Source organism: Vombatus ursinus, unplaced genomic scaffold, assembly GCF_900497805.2.
Source record: "Vombatus ursinus unplaced genomic scaffold, bare-nosed wombat genome assembly UNPS02014786.1, whole genome shotgun sequence".
NCBI lineage: Eukaryota > Metazoa > Chordata > Mammalia > Diprotodontia > Vombatidae > Vombatus > Vombatus ursinus.
The window spans coordinates 30,835,298-30,856,337 of NW_020954564.1; the positions used below are offsets into that span (position 1 = coordinate 30,835,298).

Sequence of the window (21,040 nt, forward strand, 5' to 3'; positions counted from 1 at the left end):
TTTGTATATTGTTCTTGCTATAGCTTTGAAGTAAATATTCCTTTCTAAAAGTTAATCCCACTGTTAAGTGGTTAAATGGAACTGGGATGCTTGGACTTCTAAAATTGAGGAACACAACTGTTGGGGGCTTGAGCTAATAACAGAGACTAGAGGAGCCCCCTCCCCCCAACCTCCTTTAAGGATACTGGAGAACCCTTAGAGGAGGGGTGAAATATGAACAGATCTTCAAGCAATAGGAGCCAGGGTTATTGAGCAGAGATCACAACTGTTGCAGGGGACATTAGGATATTAGCAAGTCTCTTAGTGTAGACAACACTCTGCTTCCCTTAACGGAGTCTAACTTTGCATTAACCTTTTTTCATTTGTGCTGTTACTATACCACTGATTCATAATGAGCTTTCGATCCATACATCTTTTATATGCAAACCATTGTGTACCTATACCAAGTATAACTAATCATTTTGGAATTGGAAGAAGAGAATCCTAGAGACACAACTGCTAATTTTTTTTTCTGGAGATATTTTTCACATCCCATCATATTGCATCTACTTACCCATCACTATTCTTACAGATAACACAGAGCTTGGGGAAGAGAATGTCCCTCAGAGAATGGGTTGATTAAAATACAGCACTAACCTTCACCACCAGCACCAGGTATCTCCTTTCCCATAGGATAAATACTGGGGAGTTTGAGGTCAATGTCAATTTCTTTTCTACCCAGGGAGCTGTCCCACAAGTGACTTCATAATTCCCTCTCATGTTAGTGTCTCTATTGGCCATGAGGGCCCCACACAGTAGGCAACAGGGATCAGAGGATGCTTCACCAAAATGTCAAACTTAGCACCATGGTCTTCCTTCTCACCTCACATCCCAGATACTACAGAACAACCTAGCACTTCATCCTCATCAGCAAAAGGAAAAAGAAAATCCCTCTATCATGTAAAACCAACAGAGGACACTAAGATGTCAGATCTAAAATCAATGAAATGGGATGCTACGAAGCAGAAGACAGGAGGGAAGGGGGCCAAGGAAAAAAAGCAGCCAGATATGACATACAACATGGAAAAGCTGGAACAGAAGCAAGGGAAGTCCTTGGCTGTTGCCCCCACAAAAGAGAACTACCAAGTATGCAAATGGGACTGGTAGAGGAGAAGCCTCTTGGAGGGTTTACATTCTAAGAGTTATGAGAGTGGGACCCCTATTATTTCTCCTTTCACTTAGAACATAATCTGACTCACACAGGGTATGAGTGGGGATGGATTTAAACCCAAGACCTATTGTCCTTGAATAACCACATACTGGTAGGAGTTTCCTCACTGAGTTCCTTATACTAATGAAATCACAAGTCTGCTACCAAAATTAATTAATTAATATTTAGGTTCATAGACATAGAACTATAAGGGATCTCAAAGGTCACTTAGCCCAACCCCTTCATTTGACAGATGGGGATACTGAGGATCAGAGAAGTTACAAGGTGACAAAGATAGCAGAACTGGGATTCAAAGCCAGGTGCAATAATTCTAAATCAGTACTCTTTCCATCACACCATAGCAGTACCAATCCACTTGTATGTCGCATCAACCCCAGGAGACCGCAAATTCCTTGAGAGCAGGGGATGTATGACTTTTCTCTTTGTACTCCCACTGCCTTGCATACAATAAACACTTAATAAAGTGCTTATTGGCTTTTTTTGTTTTGTTTTGGTTTGGTTTGGGGCTAGGCAATGGAGTTAAGTGATTTGCCCAGAGTCACACAGCTAGTAAGTGTCAAGTGTCTGGATTTGAACTCAGGTTCTTCTGACTCCAAGGCTGGAGCTCTATCCACTGCACCACCTAGCTGCCCCAATAAAGCGCTTATTGAATTGGATTGAATTGGTCCATCTATTTGAGCTGAATGCTTCTAAGCCCTATGGCTCATCTCTTCCATGTTCCCTCTTTCTCCTAGTTGACTAAGACCAAAAAGTCACAGGAAACACCGAAGAAACTTGAAGAATACCAGATACTTCAAGAAGAAAAAAAGCTTAGAAAACTATTACTGAAACCCACAAGAGAGTACCAACTGAGCAACTTTCCCCATGTCCCGGTAAATCAGTTCCTTCTACCTCTGAAGTCTTAGGTACTACCCAGGGAGAGCAAACCAAAAGAAAGACATGGTCAGGCATGCAGCTCTGACTTCTTGGTGCCTGCCTCAGTGAGCAGACCAAATAGCTCAACCTGACTGTTCAACAGCTCTTGGTGGCTACCTCAAGCTACTTGATCTGTAACAGTGTGTATTTAGAAGTGTCTATTTCACTCCATCCATCCATCTGTCCATTTCTTTTGCCCTTTTCCTTCTTAAATCACAACTATCCCTGTCCATCCGCCCTTCTCATCCCCCAGCTCCTCCCATCCTCTTCCCCAAGAGAACCATGGGCAGATAGAATTTCATTTTTAATGATGCCATCTCACACCAGTTCACCATACGAGGTCCATTTCTCAAAGCACTTCCTCACTTATTGTCTCTATTTCATGGCACCTCTTGTAAGGTAGCTTGTTATAAACTCCATCTGGCAAATGAGTATTACGGCCTAGAAAGGAAGAATGATTCATTAAAAGTTATTCAGCTAATTACAGCAGAATAGTTATTCAAACCAATATCTCCTGTCTCTCAGCCCATGTTCTTCTCATTAATCCACATTCAACTACCCCTTCCCCTGACTCTTACCTGGGGAGACTGGATGGATAGTACTCTCAGTTGACTCTTCTTCCATGGGCAAATTTCACAAGGGAAGGTAAAGACCTAAAATGAGGATGATCACTCCTGCCATGCACATCTTGTATGTTTATTGTATGGCTCAGATAAGATCCAGGCTGTGAAAGGAGTCACAAATAATTGCTTCTAAGAGAGAGAAGGGACTAAGCTCCCTAGGTTATAAAAATGGAAAAGACTAAAAAGTGTCCTACCTTCCTGGCCCCAGTGGAGACATCTCTTATTCTGAACCCCTTTGGTATCTCCTGAAACCCCTGTGAACTCAACTTTCTAAGATCGTAGCTTTGTAGTCATCCTGCTTAGATTTACTCTTGAACAGGGGCAAGATATGAGAGTTCTGGGGCCTCTTTCCCCCCAGACCATAATTATGATTCCATTTTCTCTTGTACTAAGTTATTCCTGAGGAATTCCCTGAAACAAGGGAAAAAATCTCCAGAGGAGTCTATAGGAATCCAAGATCCTTACCTCACCTCTTTTGCCACTTTGAAGGATGCAAACAAGAAGTTAATCAGAGGTAAGTGGGAATAATGTTCTTGTCTTTTCCCCCAAACTGGAAAGGGAGCTTTTCCTGTTTCTGAAAGGATGTCAGCAGCATCCCTGAATCATGCCTCTAGAGACTCATGGATTGCCTTCCTATAGAGAAGCAAGGGATTAATTTATATATTCTCTTAATAGCCAATGGGAAAAAGCAGGGAACATTCTTGATCAAAAGACTTGGTCAAGTGGTGAAGCTGGCCAAGTTGTCTTCAGCAATATCTCCTTCCTACTGTGCTCTTCTCCTTTCCCTTTAGGATCTGAGGAAAAGGTAATAAAACTCATTTCCTCTTGAGATGTTAGAGAAACAATGTTTTCACAAAATCATAGAAATTCAGGGCTGAATGACACGAGGTGTTTGAAGATGATGATGATGATGATGATAGCTGACATCTATATAGCACTTTAAGACTTGCAGAATGTTTTGTATCTGTATTATTTCAGTTAAGTTTCACAGCTACCCTATGAAATAAGTACTATAGATCAGAATAAGAATCAATCAATCAAAACCATTCATTTCATTTTTAAAACTTTTATTGATACCTTTTGCTCTTATACTAGTTTTTTTTTTTTTTTCTGGTTATATGCCCTAACCACCGTGGCCCTTCACCAGCCATTCAGTGAGCCTTCTCTTGCAACAAACAAAAACTATCAATCAAAAATGCAGTGACCAAGTCTAATAGCATATGCAGCATTGTATACCCATAGTCTTCTCCATCTTTAAAGACAGGGGGGAAGAGCACTTCTTTATCTCCAGAGCCGACACTGATCATTAGAAGTATACAATCCTGAGCTTCAATTGATTGTTCTTTCTTTTAAATTACTCCAGTCATTGTGCATATTGTTTTTCTGATTCTGCTTACTTCACTCTGCAATCGATTTATGAAAATTCCCACATTTCTCCAAATTTCTTATATTGATCCTTTCTTGTAATAATATTCACCTATAAATGCACCACTTCCATGTTCATGAACTATGAAATTTCCTTATCTGATGATAGTCTACTGTTACTCCACCTCTCCTTCTGCATTGCAACCCCAACCCTTGCTCTTCATCCTCACCATGACCTCCAATCCCTCCACCCCTCAGTTCTTTCCCAAACTGTCAATCCTGTGCTAGCTACACTCTCTTCTTTTCCCCATCTTGACCCCTTGAGGAACCAATTCAACCCTACCCTGTCCTCCTGAGTCCCTTGCCTCCTCACTGCATCTTGCCTTTCCCATCCTCAGCCTTAGATAACTTCCTCCATCCACTGCCTTCTCTCATCCACATGAGATGCTAATGAATGAATGAATGACTTCTAGATTTAGCTCTTCCTCTCCCTCAGTCTAGGTGACCTTACCAACTTCCTTCTCAGATCTCAAGTTTCCTCGTCTGCCGTATGAAACAGAGATTACTTGGTCTCTAAGGTCCCTTCTGGCTCTGATATTTTGTGCCTTTGAATCTACAGGAGAGAATAATCAAAGGATATTAATACAAAGTTTAAAAAGTACAAAAAGAGTGGATAAATGGACCACCCTACTCTTGTTAGTCAGTCAGGTCACTCTCTCCCTTGGACATTTGACGGTTCAACTTCCCTCCTCCCCCATACTGTGATCCAGTGACACTGGGTTTCTTACTGTTCTCAAACAAGACAATCTTCCATCTCTAGATATTTTCACTGGCTGTTCCCCATACCTGAAAAGCTTTCTTTCCTCATCTTTGCCTCTTGGCTTTCCTGGTTTCAAGTCCCAGCTGAAATCACACCTTCTGTGAGAAGTCTTGCCTGATCCTCCTTAATTCTAGTACCCTTTCTCTGTGATTATTTCCAACTTACCCTGTATATCGCTTGTTAATTCATAGTTATTTGCATGTTGTCTCTTCCATTAGACTGAGCTCCTTAAGAATAGTGATGTTTACCTTTCTTTGTATCCCAGGAACTTAGCATAATACCTGGCACACGGTACTTAACAAATGTTTGTTGACTGACTGACCAACAGATGCCGACTCTTCCAACTCTCCTCTTTAAATCTTCTTTCCCAGTCACCACAGCTCTCTCTCGGTCTTTACATTTCTTCATAATTAATTTTCTACTCTTTCCAACATTATGGTATTATCTTCCATTGAAAATAGCTGTTTCTCTTACAAAGAGGTTCTTTCAGATTTAGAAAATGTCCCTATCTTATCATCACATTTACAAGTTGTCTCCAAGGGAGGGTGTCTCCTTTGTGGCTAATTTCAGCCAATCCAGAATGACTTTCATTACTATCTCTTTCACAGCTTTCTGACTTCATTGCTCATTTCTGAGGATGCCTCTCACTTAGAGCTTGTAGTTCTCCAGGCATTACAGGGCACTTTGCTTATCTATATATTCATCCATTACATCAGACCTGAGTCCTACCACGCCCCAAGACTCTTACCTTTGTCAAAAAGTGTCGAGCACACTGTGAGCAAAAAGGCTGAGATCTATGATGGGGGAAGAGTTAGTGAGGATTATGAGATTTACAGTTAGAAAGGACCTTAAAAGTCATCTTATTCAACACTTCCCATTCAACGCATTCAACCCTCATTTTACAGATAAGGAGATTGAGACCCAGAAAGGGAAATGATTTGCTCAAGGTCACATAGGTAGCAATTATTTGAAAAGCTTTGCCTGATGCCTTTTATCATCTATATACATTTGCAAATTCATCTCCTAACAGAAACACCTCTCAGAACCCTTCCTTGTAACAAAGAAAAATAGTTAAGTAAAACTAACAAAGTACCTCTGACAATGTATGAAACAGTCTAGACTCCTAACCCTCTAACCTATTAAGAGGAGGAAAGTGTATATCATTATCTCTTCTATGTGAATGGTCATTGTATTTAATGTGAGTTCACTGCCTTGGATCATTGTTTTCATTTACATTCTTCTAATCATTGTGTATGTACATATTATTCTCCTGATTTTGCTTTCTTTTATTTGCATCAGTTACTGCATCTTCCATTTTTCTGAATTCCTTCTTTTACCATTTCTCAAGATATTTATCTTTCATTGCATTTATAAATCACAATTTTTTCAGCCTTTCCACAATTTATGTACATCTGATTTGTTTTCATGTTATGTTATCATGAAAAGTGCTGCTACTGATATTTTGGCATATATGGGACCTTTCTCTCATTGACTTCGATAAGTTATGCGCCCCAGAGTGGGATTTTTGGATCATGTGAGTGGTTTTGTGATTTTCTCCAGTTATTTGCAATGGTTTCTTTTAGAATAATTGGACCAACTCACAGCTCTACCAACAGTGTATTAGTGTGCCTTCCAGCTCAGCCTCTCCAACATTGACTATTTCTCTCTTGCATCATTTTTGCCAGTGTGCTGGTACAAGGGAAACACTAAGCTTGTTTTAATTTCTTTATTTCCCTTATTATTAGTGGCAGTGAATTTTTCATATGATTGTTGACAGTTTGCATTTCTTTTTTAAAACTATATGATCATATCCCTTGCCCACATTTCCATTAGAGAATGATTGCTCAGTCTTACATATTTGTAACAAATCCCTATGTATCTTGAATATCAGACTTTTGTCGGAAGTCTCTCTCAATAGTGTTCTTATTCTATTTGAAATAATTTTGCTTGTGAAAAGTTTTTAAATTTTGCAAAACTCTCCATTTGGCCTATTGTGGTCTCCTCTATCTATTGCTTGCTTTTGAATTCCCCTCCTAAACATAATTTTGAAAGCTCAGAGGCAAAAATTCACAGATTCAGGATTGGAACCCAGGTCTGCCTGACTTCAAATCCAGTATTCTTTACAGCACACCATGAAAAGCATTGATCTAGTGTATCGGGAGACCTGGATTATCTGTCCTGACTCTATCTCTAACTTAGTCTGTTACCTTTGCTCACTTCCCATGGATTTGTAGTCAGAAAACCTGAGTTCCAATGCTGGTTATGAAATTTACTACCTGTATGAACTGGAGCAAATCACTTCACCTCCATCAGTCTCAGTTTGTACATCTGTAAAATGAAAGGGTTAGAATAGTCTCTAAATTCTCTTCTAGCTCTGGATCCTATTATTTTTGTTATCCCTAAACACACAGAGCTATAATTATAAGTTCTAAAAAGACCCAGGGTAAGGGGACCTTGGCATATTTTCCTCTTGAAGCTTAATCTATCCAAAGAGGAATGAGGCCAGGGGAGTCCTGAGGACTATTAGAAAGAAATGCTAAAAATCAAAATAATAATAAAAACCAGAAAACAGTCTCCCCTTGACTGACCTCTTCCCAGCACCAGTAAGAAAAGACAGACTATAAGCAGTATCATTTTCTTGGTCTCTGTCTCCATCTCATCTCTCAATTCAAGTCCCTGCATTCTAAGAGAAAAGACTGGGGCATATAACATTTTTAAAAAGAAAAGATTCCAGGGGGGGAAGGGGAAGGGGGAGGGGACCATACTGCAATCTATAAATACCTGCAAGGTGACAATATAAATGAAGGAAGGGAATTCTGCCACCTCAGAAGGCACAGGATAAGGAGCTGACAGCCTGGGGCCAGAGGCAGGCTGAGGAGGGAGACTGGAATGAGGGCCAAAGGGACCCACAAGGCAGGAGCCCTTGGGCATTGGGGAAGAAGGCTGGAGGCAAGAAGGCAGGTGAAGTGGCCGCCTCCCACAGCCACAGGGAAGGGGGAACAGAAGTTTGTGAAAACAGTGGAGGGAGTAAAGCAGCCACATTTCTCCTGAGAGCTCACAGGGCTCCTCTGATTTGACCTATATAGCAGTTCTCAGCCCTTCCTGCTGCCTCCATCTTCAAATGCAGGGAGCCACATGGGCTCAGGAGTGGGAAGGCCTTTTCTCTTCCTTTAGAAATGATGGACTCTATGGGTTTTGGGGGACACTGACAAAGATCAGGTCAGATGCTGCTTTCCTCTTGCCATTTTACCTTCCTCCTCCCCACCATCCCCCACCCCACCCCAAATGTCAGGCAACAGGCAAAGTCATCTCCTTTTATAGCAAATATAAAGAAGTTACTTCCAGAAGCAAACTGATTCAAGTCATCAGAAGAGAATCTGAGCCGGGAAGGAAAAGGCCTATTTGGACTGATTCTTTTGGGCACTGAGTTTTGAGTTCCTATTAGCAAAGAGGAAATGACCAGAGAATGGACTTCTAGACTTGAGGAGGGGAATTAAAACCATCACATGGCACTCAAAGGCCCCTGAAGATCCAAGGAGGGAGGTGATATGATGTAATGGAGAAAAAGAGCCAGAAGAAGTACAGTCCAGTCCTTGGTTCATTCACTAACTCTTTACATGACTTTGGACAAGTCACATCCCATCTGTAGGCTTCAGGTTCTCCCTGCATAAAATGAGAGGGTCTAGACTAGGTCACAGAATGTCAGTGCTGGAAGGAGCCTAAACTGCCATGTAGTTGAACCCCTACAACAAAGGAGTCCCCAGCATGACACACCCTCAAAGGATCATCCAGCCCCCTACTGAAAACTACCCAAGGAATGAGACTCCACCAGCTCTCAAGGCATACAGGGACAGGAGTAGTTGTTAGGAAGTTTTTCCTGATAACAAGCCTAAATTTACCTTTTTGCAACTTCCAACCATTGTTCCTGTTTCTGCTCTCTGGGAACTAACAGAACAAATCTAATCCCTAATCCACATGAAAGCCCTTTAAATGCTTGAAGATTGCTAATTATCATGTCCTCTCCTGAATCTTCTCTTTTCCAGGCTAAGCATCCTCAGTTCCTTCAACTGGTCCTCATATGTCATAGATGAGGGATCTTCTCTGAACATATTCCAGCTTATCAAAGTCATTCTTAAATCACAGCATCAGGAACTGAGCATATCACTCCAGATGAGGTCTGATGAGGGCAAAGTACAAAGACCATCATCACTTCCCTATTCCTGGAAGCTCTGCCCCTCATAATGCAGCCCAAGATGGCATTAGCCTAGTTACATTGCTGACTCATATGGAGCTTGAAGACCGTGAAAACCCCAAAATCTCTTTAAGAACAACTGTTAACCCTCCGTGATCCCTCTCTCTCACACTTAGGAAGCTGAATTTTTGTATTCAAGTGCAAGACTTGGCATTTATCTCATTGAATTTCATCTTATTAGATTCAGCTCAATGCTCTAGCTTATCAAGATTCTTTTGGATCTGGACTCTGGCATCTACTACATTAGCTATCCCTTCCTAGTTTCATTAGCATCTGCAAAGTTGATGAAATGTTCCATCTGTGTTTTTATCTAAGTTGTTGATAAAAATGTCAAACAGCACGGTGTTAAGTACAAAGTCCTAGGGCTCTCCACTGGAGACCTCTAGCCATGCTGACATTGGACCATTGACAACTACTTATGGAGTATAGCCATCCAACCAGTTCCAAATCCATCGGATCATATTACTGTCCCATCCATATCTCTCCATCTTCTCAACAAGGTAGTGCGAGATACTTTATCAAAAGCTTTGCTAATGCCTTGGCAAACTATATCCACAGCATTCTACTGGTAGAGCCATCTCATCAGAAAAGGTTTATGTTCTTGATGAAGCCATTCTGGCTCCTTGAATTCCTGCTTCCTTTTCTAGATGATCACCAACCACCCCTTTAAATGATCCCTTTGAGAATTTTCTCAGTAAGAAAAATCAAGTTTGCTAACCTGTTGTGTGTACAGGCTCAACTGGGACCACACTGGCATTTCTCTAATCTTGTGGCATCTCTCCCATTTTTCATGGTTATTCAAATATCCCTGATGGTGGCTCAGAAATCACATCTGCCAAATGTTTTGGAACCCAAAGATGTGAGTCATTTAGGCCTGGTGATGACATGAATTCAGGAGAAACAGTTAGATGTTCTTTTACTGTCTCCTCACTTATCTTGGGTATCAACGCCCTGTTAATCATTTTTATTCTATCATTTACAATATAAAGGCATTCTCCTCTTCAAAGAAAACAGAAATGAATTTAAAATTGAGCAGTGATGTCTTCTCTTTATTCAGCTATCATGCTATCCACTCTGAGTAATGGTCCTTTTCCTTCTTTGATACCTCCCCTTTCTCCCCAAGCCCCCCCCCCAAAAAAAACTTTTTGTCAACCCTGGCTTCCCTCACCAGCCCCAGCTCATTCTGAGCTTTAGCAATCTTGATAGTATTTCTTCAGAATCATTCCATACTCATATTCATTCTCTGTTATCTGGACTTACTTCTATCTTCTGTACATTTTTTTTTTTCGTGAGGCAATTAGGGTTAAGTGACTTGCCCAGAGTCACATAGCCAGTGAGTGTTATGTGTCTGAGGCCGGATTTGAACTCAGGTCCTCCTGACTCCAGGGCCAGTGCTCTATCCACTGAACCACCTAGCTGCCCCATGTATATTTCTTCTTAAAAATCTAAATTATTTGTTGAGTTTTCTGTGCAGACACAATGGTATCTTCAAGCAAATTCCATTTTTCCTCCTCATTAAAACTGTTTCCCTTTATGTCTTCAGAACGTCATTCTCAAGCATCTCCCATTCCTCCTGATCTGACTTGCCCTGACACATTTTAGTCCATGGGATCCTATCTTGCTTTCCTCTGAATACCCTGAAGTCTGTTTTTCCCAAAATCTAGGGTATGTGTCAGACTACGCTCAGATTCCCATGCCTCCTCTATCACAAACTCTCAGATGGGGTGGTCGCTGCTCCCTACATTTCTGTTATTTTCTTCTCTAGCAGCCTTTTCATCCTTATTAGTGAGAATCAGACCCAGAGTAGAATTTCTCCTTGTTAGTTCCTCTAAGATTTAGAGGATGAAATTATCACTAAAGCAAGTTAAGAAGTTATTAGTTGTTTTGCTTTTGGGAAAAGGAGCTCCAGCAGATATCTGAATACTAGTTATAGCCTCCATCATTACTATTTCATGCCTCTGTGCCAAGTTCATTGATCTGTTTCCTAAACTCATCAATTTCCTCTTTTTGTCCAAGTGGTCTGTAGTATATTCCATTGACGAAATAAATTGTTTCTCCCTCCATTGACCTTCACCCAAATATTCTAGATCATGCTTCCCCACTCCAGTTCCTGGATTTCTTCATATGACTACATCTTTTTAATATGTAATGCTACCCAAATCTGAAGTCTTCTCCCTCCCTGATCCTTAATATTTTAGAGCCCCTTTGATTAGATTTACAAGACACCTGGCAAATATATATTCTTACCAGCTTTTGTATGAGATGCATACCCATCTCTGGTCAGGAATCTGCCAACACTATATTGTAAGGTCTGATGCAGAAATCCAAATCCTATTCTTAGACACCAGCTATCCACTTCCCAAATTAATTTTTTTTAATCTTCTGCATCCCTTACCTTCAATGGGTAACAGTGAGGAAAACAACAACCTATGTTCCTATGTCCTTCAATTTCTGGTCCAAGACTTCATAATCATTGGCAATACTTTTAAAATTCCTTCTAAAAGTGTCATTTGTGTCCATGTGAACCCAGAAGTGGGTTATTGTCACCTATTTTGATAAGTCTTAGGAGGTTCTCTGTTGTGTCTTGGATACATGCCCTAGGAATACAACAGAATTCTCTATTATTGTTTTTAGGTCAGAACCATGACTACCCCATCTCTACTTTTCCCAACCCTAGGGACTTTAGAAAGGACCTGAGAAATCATCTGGGATCTCAGGGATCATCTAGTCTCATCCCTGTCATTTTACAGTGAGGTTAATTTGACTTACCCAAGGGCATCAACAATAGGATTTGAACCCTGGTTCTCTGGCACTGGAGCCAAAGCTCTTTCCACCGTACTATGCTTCCATCTTCTCCTTTGGCTTAAAATGAAGGCGTATCTTCCAGTTTCCCATGGCACACTTCACTTTCTCCTCTCTGACCATTCATAATATCAATCAGTAATTATTCCTTTTACTGCTGTCATGGGAGGTGACATGCTACAATAGAAAAAAAAACATAAGACTAGGGTCACAAGAATTGAACCCTGGTATCAACCCTGCCACTAAGTCCTTACTCCTTTTTGGGTGAGTCTCATGCCTTCTCTAGGACTCAGTTTCCTTTTCAGTTAAATTAGAGGTTTGGACTAAATGATCATCATAAATTTGGAGCTATAATGGACCTTAAAGGTCCTTTTAATTTAATCCCCTCCTTTTACAAATGAAGACAATGAGACCCACAGTTATTAAATGATTTTCCCAAAGTCACATGGGGATTAAGTGACAGGGCCAGGATTCAGAGCCAGGTTTTCTGACTCTAAGTCCAGCACTTTGCCTGGTCTGTGAGGTTCCTTCTGGTTCTAACAATAACAAAAAAAATCTATGATTCTCATCCAGGACACTCAAAGCTTGCCCTAAATTGTTCCTTGTCTCCTGAGAACATAGCACTGTGTATTACATACGGTAGGCATATAATAACTGTTTTGGGGGGATTGGATTGGCCCTGTTTCTGCATTTAGGATGGCCATTTCCATGAAGGCTTTAGAACATTTCCTCTGCTACTCTTTTGGCAGGAAATCAGGTTTCTCTTTAAATGGTAACTCCGTAGTTTTACAACTGAAAAATGGAAACACCTTTTAAAAGGCAGCTCTGCTCACATAATTCATAGACCATGAGAACTAGAGGACCTTAGATGTCTTCTAGTCTAATGCTCTCAATTTACTTAGGAAAAAATCTGAGGAGCACAGACGAATATGCCCAAGGACATACAGCTAAAGCTAGCAGCTGCAACTTGAATACAGGTCTCGAATCCAGGTTTAAATATTCTTTCCATCATACCATCCCACTTCCTAGACTGACTGTGAGTTCAGTCTATAGCCAAAGAATGCGGCATCAGGTTGGAGTTCCTGGTGGAGAAATGGAGCTCATAGAATCGGTGTTTCAGAGCTGGATGGAGCCATTGAAACTCTAGTCCAGTTCCCCTTATTTTGCACATGATACTTCATAAGAGGAGATGATTATTCAGGGTAGTCTGAAAAACAATTACCAAAGAACTTCCTCTCATCAAAATTCTGTTGAGGTCTCTACCTTCTACCACCCTTCTTTCCTTCATCCCCACCCCAATCCCCTAATGGCAAATTCCAAAGATTACTATATTTTGTGTGGTAGAGTAGAAAGAGATCCAGAGATCTAAATTTGTGTTCCAGCTCTGACACTTTCTGTGTGACCCCAAGTAAGTTGCTACCCTGGGACTCAGTTATCTCATCTGTAAACTTAAGATGAGGTTCACCCCATACTTCATAGGCTCATCTTAAGGAAAGTTCTCTGGAAACCTTTAAAGTGAACCCAGAAATGAATGTTATTAAAATTCTTCTTACTTTTTTTCTTCCTCTTCAGACTTAGATGACCCAGAAATTGTAATAGCAGTAACCCCGAGAATGAACATCCCACGTAGGAACAGCACGGATACTAATGCCAGCACGTTTATGCAGGATACCTTTTCTTCTTCCCGTAAGGGAACGATTACAAAGGTACCAGACCCCTCATCTAGCTTCCAGGGGCATGATCAGAAGATAAAGAATTTAATTGAGAAGACTCCAAGTGTGAAGCCAGAAACAAGCTCCATGCTGTTGAAGCCTCAGGAAGTTCTTAGCTGCAGGTAAGGAAAAAAAAAATGGGGGCAGGGAACAGGGTTTATCAAGGAAACTTGTGTGGACACTGATAGCCAAGGCTCTGATAAAGTGGCTTTATTGGTCAACTGAAGGCAATGGGCCTAGGTATCTTCTCTTCCCTTGCAAATTACCAAAAGCAAAAACAAAACCCAACAACCTGAGAATGGCCTGACAGATAGGCTGATAGAGGCAATAGATTTATTTTGCTTGGTCCTAAAGAGCAGAACTAGGAGAAATTGGGTGGAAAAATCAGGGAGGATGGTATCACCTCAGTGTAAGAAGTGCCTCCTCGCAATTAAAACCACTCAATAGTGGAATCAGCTGTCTCAGGAGATAGTGAGTTCCCCAGCACTATACCTCTCCAAGTAAGAGGCTAGCTGCTCTCTAGGTATTAAAGAGAGGATTTAAGCTTCAGGTAAGAGGTTAGGTGAGATTACTGCTAAGGTCTCTGTGAATTATAAGGATTCCATGACTGATAAAATCATGTACTGATTCCTTTAAAAGGTGAACAAGCTGATCCTTCCTTACCTTGACTGTCTGATTCACTGAAAGTGGGCCTAGCCTGAAAAGCATCACTTCTAGAGGGATCTCCAATTCATTTGAACAAACATTCTTTGGTGACATGACTACTATATACAGGGAATATTCTAGGCATTGGAAGGGCAAACTCCTGCTTAGCCTGGCTTCAAGTGGAGAAGTTGACAGCTTCCATAGTTCACCAACTCACAGAAAACGGTGATTCTAAAGGACATCTAAGGGACATTTGTGATATAAAACATATGATATATGTCTAGAGGAATGAATTCTTACCAGATTCTAGAATCACTCCAACTAAACTCGGATATTATTGTTGAGTTCTGCTAGGCCTCTAACTAGCTTTTACCAGCTTCTGGCCAAATAGCCTTAAAGCTATGGTTTCTGTAATAAGCACGACGTTCTGATATTCCTACTACTGAGTTTCACTCGGAGAACTCTGGTAGGTGGTATTTGCTCCTGAGATGATCTAATAATTGCAGGTTTTAGCTAGATTAGACATTATCTAATCCATCTAGCCCATGCATATCTAACATAGGGCCTTACGTGGTCTAGTAGCTAGAGTTCCTATTCTGGAATCAGGAAGCCCTGAGTTCAAATCCTGATGTGTGATCACAGGCAAGTCACTTTAACTCCTTGGGCCTCAGATACCTCATCTAAATAAGACGGATGAAAATAACAGTATCTACTTCACAAGGTTTTAGTGAAAATCAAACAAGGTAATTAAAGTCAAGCCCTCTGCATACCTTAAAGTGCTATACAAATGGTAGGTGTTTTTGTTAATCTAGCCCCTTCATTGTAAATATGGAAAAATACGTGGATATGAAAAAATTGAGCCCCAGCCCTCTGACTTCAAACCCAGTGCTCTTTCCACTATAAAACATTGTGGCTCTCAGGGCACAGAAGGCAATCAGCCTCCAGCCTTTGGACATTATGTGGATGGAATTGACTCTTCTAGAGAAAGGTCCTATTGATTGCTTTGGGATTGACTTTAATTTCCTTCTTTATTCTCTTTTACAGGATAGGGAGAACACCATACCAACACAAACGCTTGCTTTTTAATTCAAAACCATGATTTCACATCACCCTAGATACAGTAGTGCTCTTCCCACTCCTTTATGTCTGATCAAGTCCCACTCAGTCTTCCTAGGCCAGAGTCAAAGCAGATCTTCTCCAGAGAGCCTTCTTTGTCCCTGATACTTACTGCAATTAGAATGATGTTGAAAAGTGTGGGGTCAGAAGAAGGCTGATTGGATAGGCAAGATGAGCCACTCCCTGTAGGCTTCTCATTGATCTAAGAGCTCCATTTTACTCATTCACCCACAGCTGATCAGGGTATACAAAATCAATCACAGCAACTAGATTCACCAGAGGTTGGTTTAAAAGCTAGAAAGCCAATTTATTATGGCATGTGGTGGAGGAGCAGAATACATTGTGCCTGCTATCCAGGATACCCCTTCCTGGTACACAATACTCTGAATTTATATTTATTATGGACTCACATGTCCTTCACCAGTACAACGTCATCTCCTTGAGGGCAAGCGCTGACTTTTTGATCTTTGTATCTTTGATGCCTCACTCAGAGCCTGACATTTATGAAGAGTCCTTCATAAATACTTATTGGTTTGAATTGAACTAGTTATCAAAAAATTACTTGGTGAGCTAGGTGTCAGGTCCAAAAGGGGCAACTATTTCTGCCAGCCTGCATTAGAGCTTGGTGGCTTTCTTTGGTTTCAATGAAAAGTAATAGCTGACATTTATAGAGGCTTCAAGGTTTACAAAGCACTTTACATACATTATCTCACTTGATCATCACATCAACCCTGTGAAGGGAAGGTATTATTATATTCTCTGTTTTACAGGTACAGAAACCAAGGTTCACAGATGCCACAAGGTCACAAAGCCATTAAGTGTCAGAGACAGGTTTCAACATTAGGTCTCTTCTGAACTCCACATTCACCATTCTTTCCAGTGTGCCGCATGCTTTCTCTCATTTCAGACAGTGATATTTTCTGAACTGCTTCCCAAACTTGGGAGTTCTCTTTGTTTGGAGGGTGCCCTAACTCCCTTCACTGACTGCCCTCATGGTTTGTACTCATCATTGAGCACTTAATAACTACTGCTTTCTGTTGTTAGCTGTTTTCTGACTCCCTGGGTGTGTCTTTTCCTCAACTCAGCTGACTGTAAGCTTCTGGGGATCAGGAGCTACGTCTTCCATTTTCTTTCAATTCCTTTCTGTACCTAACACAGGACTGATCTGACAGCAAATGTTTGTTGAATGAATGAATGAATGTTCATCCAGTTTAACTCCTTAGGAACCAGCTAGAGAGTCACTGAAGAATGCTTAGTATCCACGGTGTCACTTCAATAGCCCATAAACAAGGGCTGGTTCACCATTTATCACTTTTCTATCCTAGCTCAGCCATATATCACATTATTTAAAATACAAGCAGTCCGAAGTGTTTTGGGGTCACTAACAAAATCAGTCCAGCCAGTCCATCAGAATCTTAGATAGTGATTTTAATCCAGCAGGCATATATTGAAGCCTGTGCCATGGGAAAGGCTTTATGTAACTTTGGGCAAGTCACTTTTGCCCTCAGGGCCTCAGTTTCTTCCTCTGGAAAATGAAGGGGGTTGGACCAGGGGCATTACAGGAGCAGAAAAAGGCAATATGGTTTTCAGTTAAAGGACATACCTTTCTGGAAAGGCCAGACCCTGACTGATGAATGGTGGAGAGTTAGCTGGAAAAAGGTTGGGGGAGGGGAAGAGAAATGGCATGAAATTTGTTCATCTAATACACATTTCCTCTTCCATTGCTTAATGCAGACTTATCCCTATCTGTGGAGGAAACTCATTTACTTGGAGAAGTCTGATAGCTCTTCATTATAAAGCTAGGGGCTGGAAGCTCCAGAGGGAGGGGATGCATAGGGATGGAAGGTGATCTGTCATGGGGGAGTATGAGTCCATGGAACTGATGCTTACTAGCTGTATTCCAGGGTGGTCTTCATATCCCTGACACTGAGTTTCTTCATCTTTAAAATAGGGGTAAATAATATCTCTAGCACCTACCTCACTGAGTTGGTGTGAGTTTTATAATAAGGTCATAAGTGAGTTTGGCTTTGTAATCTTGAAATGTCTAAGTAATTCTTTATTGTCATTATAATGGGAGCAATTATAACCTCCGAGCTTAAGCAAGGCACTTGCTCCTCAGTTTCCTCACTTGTAAAATGAGAGGGTTAGATTCAATGGCCTCTAAGGTCCTCTTTGTGTGTTTCTCTCTCATTGTATGTGTTATTTACATACACACATACATATACATATACACACATGTGTATACCTTGTATGCATATACACACATTTGTTTATATGCATGCATAATGGATGTGTATACATATATATGCATATGAATACACATAAACATATATATAGGAGGGCTGGGGAACTTTAGAGGCATTTAGTCTAACCCTCTCATTTTACAAGTGGGGAAACTGAGGAGCAAGTGACTTGCTTAAGCTCTCACAAATAACAAGTGACAGAGGCTATAATTGCTCCCACTATAATGATGATGATGATAATGATTTTTTAGTATAGTATATATCTACACCAAACCATGGGACACTTGTGTGTATTATGTATGTGTATGATTGAGAGTTGGAAGGGAACCATAAAGCTCTAGTCCTATCTCCCATATTTACAGATGAGTAAACTGAAGCCGAGAAAGGCAAAGTATTGGTCCAAGGTCTCCCAACAGGACTGAACAAAGGCAGCATCCCAGCCCTGGTCTTCAGCCTTTTCACATCTGCCTTGCTGCGATTCAAAGTGTCCTTTTAGCACCTATATATGTGGTAGCATTCATTTTGGTTTTTTAAATGTTTTATTTTTTCCTAATTACATAATTTTTTTTAACATTTGTTGTTTGTTTGTTTTTTTAAGTTTTGAGTTCCAAATTCTATCCCTCCCTCTCTACCCTTCTCCCTCCCTGAGAAGGTAAGCAACCTGATATAGATTATACATACATGATCATGTGTAACATTTCCATATTAGTCATTTTGTGGAGGAAAACTTGAACAAAAAGAAAGAAAGAAAGTGAAAAATTGCATGCTTTGGTCTATATTCAGAAGCCATCAGTCCTTTTTCTGGAGGTGGATAGCATTTGTCATCATGAGTCCTTTGGGATTGTCTTGGACCATTGTATTGCTGAGAAAGCAGTCATTCACAGATGTTCATCACATGATATTTACTGTGTACAATGTTCTCCTGGTTCTGCTCACTTCACCCAACATCAGTTCATGCAAGTCTTTCCAGGTTTTTCTGAAATCATCCTGCTCATCACCTTTTTTTTTTTTTTTCAGTAAGGCAATTGGGGTTAAGGGACTTGCCTAGGGTCACGCAGCTAGCAAGTGTCAAGTGTTTGGTCTGAGGCCGAATTTGAACTCAGGCCCTCCTGATTCCAGGGCCAGTGCTCTATCCACTGTGACTCCTACCTGCCCCCTCATCACTTCTTATAGCAAAATAAAATTACATTCCTCAATTTAGGGACATCCCCTCAATTTCCAATTTTTAGTCACCACAAAAAGAGCTAGGTAACATTCATTTTGAAAGGCTCAAGATTTCTCAGCAGCAAAGTCCATAGTTTTCAAAGGTAACCCAGGGGCAGCTAGGTAGTGCAGTGGATAGAGCACCGGCCCTGAAGTCAGGAGAACCTGAGTTCAAATCTGGCCTCAGACCAAACACTTGACACTTACTAGCTGTGTGACCCTGGGCAAGTTACTTAACCCCCAATTGACAAACAAAAACAAACAAACAAAGGTAACCCAATTTCTTTGGGACATTTCTAATAAAGTATAAGGATACTGAGACAATTTCACCTTCACATTTTCAACCAAAAATCTTTTTTTTTTTTTAATTACTCCTACAGGTACTTGCGCCTCTCTAAGAACAATGTCCAGACCTTGATCAATCTGTGTAAGGATTCAGGAATGGATGTAGACATTCATCCTCACATGAATGAATCTGAAATGAATGCCAACAAGATATTCAGCAGAAAGCATAACACAGCCCTCTAAGTCACTCTTTCTCTTTTGCTAACTTGGGTCCACTTGAAAAAAAGTTGACACTGCCCACTAGCCAATCATGCCCCTAGCCGCTAATTTTTAGGCAGATCTGATATCTAATTTAACAACAGCAGCAACAATCAGCAAACCAAAAGTAGATTATGATATTTGCATATTATAATGCTTTATGTTGTTTCTCAGAGAAGGGCCAATCTGGGAGAATTCATTGCTTGGTTTTCCCAAAATGTTACCCACAACTAATGATAGAAGCTCCACACTCACCTAGATTGGCTTCAAACATGCAGGCTTTTTCATCATAAGTCAATGGCTCGTTTTGCCCCTACCCAGAATTCTCCCTGGGAATATTAGGATCTGGCTCGTGACTCTCAAGGCCCAGTCCCTTGTAAGAAACCAAGGCTACCAAAGCACTAGTATAGGTTTATTAAAAGGCACATGAAGAACAGAGAAAGGGCTAATCTATAATTTCAAAGCAATGAAACCTCTTTCCCTTCATTAAGACCTCGATCTCTCATTGCCTTGGAAATGGTGGTCTTTGTAAATTGTTGTAACCAAAAAAAAAAAAAAAAGGAACCCTCATCATCCCCCACGGACAATCTGGTTATGAGACCCTCTAAAAATAAGCCTGGTCCTCAGACAACAGAAACTCATTTTTCCTTTAAGTCAAAATAATCCATCCTGATATGCAAGTTTTCCGATGCGGATTTCAAAAAGATTTGGGGTATGGAAAATATAAAATCAGAGTTATAGAAAGGGCCTCAAAGGACTAATTCCTTTCATTCACATCATGCTCTACCTTGCCCTAACACCCCCAACCTTACTCTGTGCCTGACAATTTCTGGTGTAAACCAGGCGTCTGCTTGAAAGAGTGGTGAGTCTATCTGCATCTGTTTCTAAAATCCTTGTGTCAGATACATTTGTAGCACTGAGAGTCTGAGCTCTATTAGTTCATTGACTTGGGCCTTCAACACCTAGAAAAACCTTATGTCGGAGAGTCCAGTGAACAAACATCAACTCTATCACTTTCAAACATGTAGGCCATACTATGGTTTTATTAAAGGAAAACTAACAATTATTAGCCATCGTAGAGCACAGAACATGTTAGTTAGAAGGAGCCTTAGAGATTATCCAGACAAAAGCCTCTTCATTTTACACAAGGGGAGATTGAGTGACGGAAAAAGAAAGTTAATTTCTCAACGTCGCACAGCAGATTAACACGATCTTTACTAAAAACCCATGTCTTCTGACTTCGTTAGGGTGTGCCCCACTTCCCACTGTCCTGTACAACTTTTCACCTATGATCCTCTTATATAACTCCTATAATACAAAAGGTAGGAACCAGGCTTGGTCCTTTATTCCTCAAAAATTCTAGGGCCACATTTCTTTTCCTTTCAGAACCAAAGGCACCCCAGTACTATGAGAAGGTAGATATAAAAGTATTTTAAACCACCATAGAACCATTGAACTAGAGAATGCTGGAAATGGAAGGGCCGTATATCTATCTCATCCTACCTCAATCTCCTTATTTGACAGATATTATTATTATTAGTTTCAGTCCATTAAAAGAAACCAGCCATCTGATTAGCTATTGATGCTCAGA

At 40.7% G+C, this 21,040-nt stretch overlaps 1 protein-coding gene across 1 annotated transcript; it reads left to right on the forward strand.

Moving 5' to 3' along the window:
- Window positions 1-828: 828 nt before the first annotated feature.
- On the forward strand, window positions 829-19,434 carry CUNH16orf78 (chromosome unknown C16orf78 homolog). The gene is made up of 4 exons (XM_027867625.1): window positions 829-1,125; window positions 3,142-3,262; window positions 13,560-13,821; window positions 19,287-19,434. The coding sequence occupies exons 1-4, from the start codon at window positions 829-831 to the stop codon at window positions 19,432-19,434; spliced, it is 828 nt and encodes a 275-aa protein (XP_027723426.1).
- Window positions 19,435-21,040: the final 1,606 nt, after the last annotated feature.

What these genes read in the sequence shown, in the direction of transcription:
- CUNH16orf78 (XM_027867625.1), top strand. Translation starts at nt 829, where the DNA reads ATGTCAAACTTAGCACCATGGTCTTCCTTCTCACCTCACATCCCAGAT. An exon ending in AAACAAGAAGTTAATCAGAG is followed by an intron (nt 3,263 to 13,559) that starts GTAAGTGGGAAT and finishes CTTCCTCTTCAG; the next exon opens with ACTTAGATGACCCAGAAATT. An exon ending in CAGGAAGTTCTTAGCTGCAG is followed by an intron (nt 13,822 to 19,286) that starts GTAAGGAAAAAA and finishes TTACTCCTACAG; the next exon opens with GTACTTGCGCCTCTCTAAGA.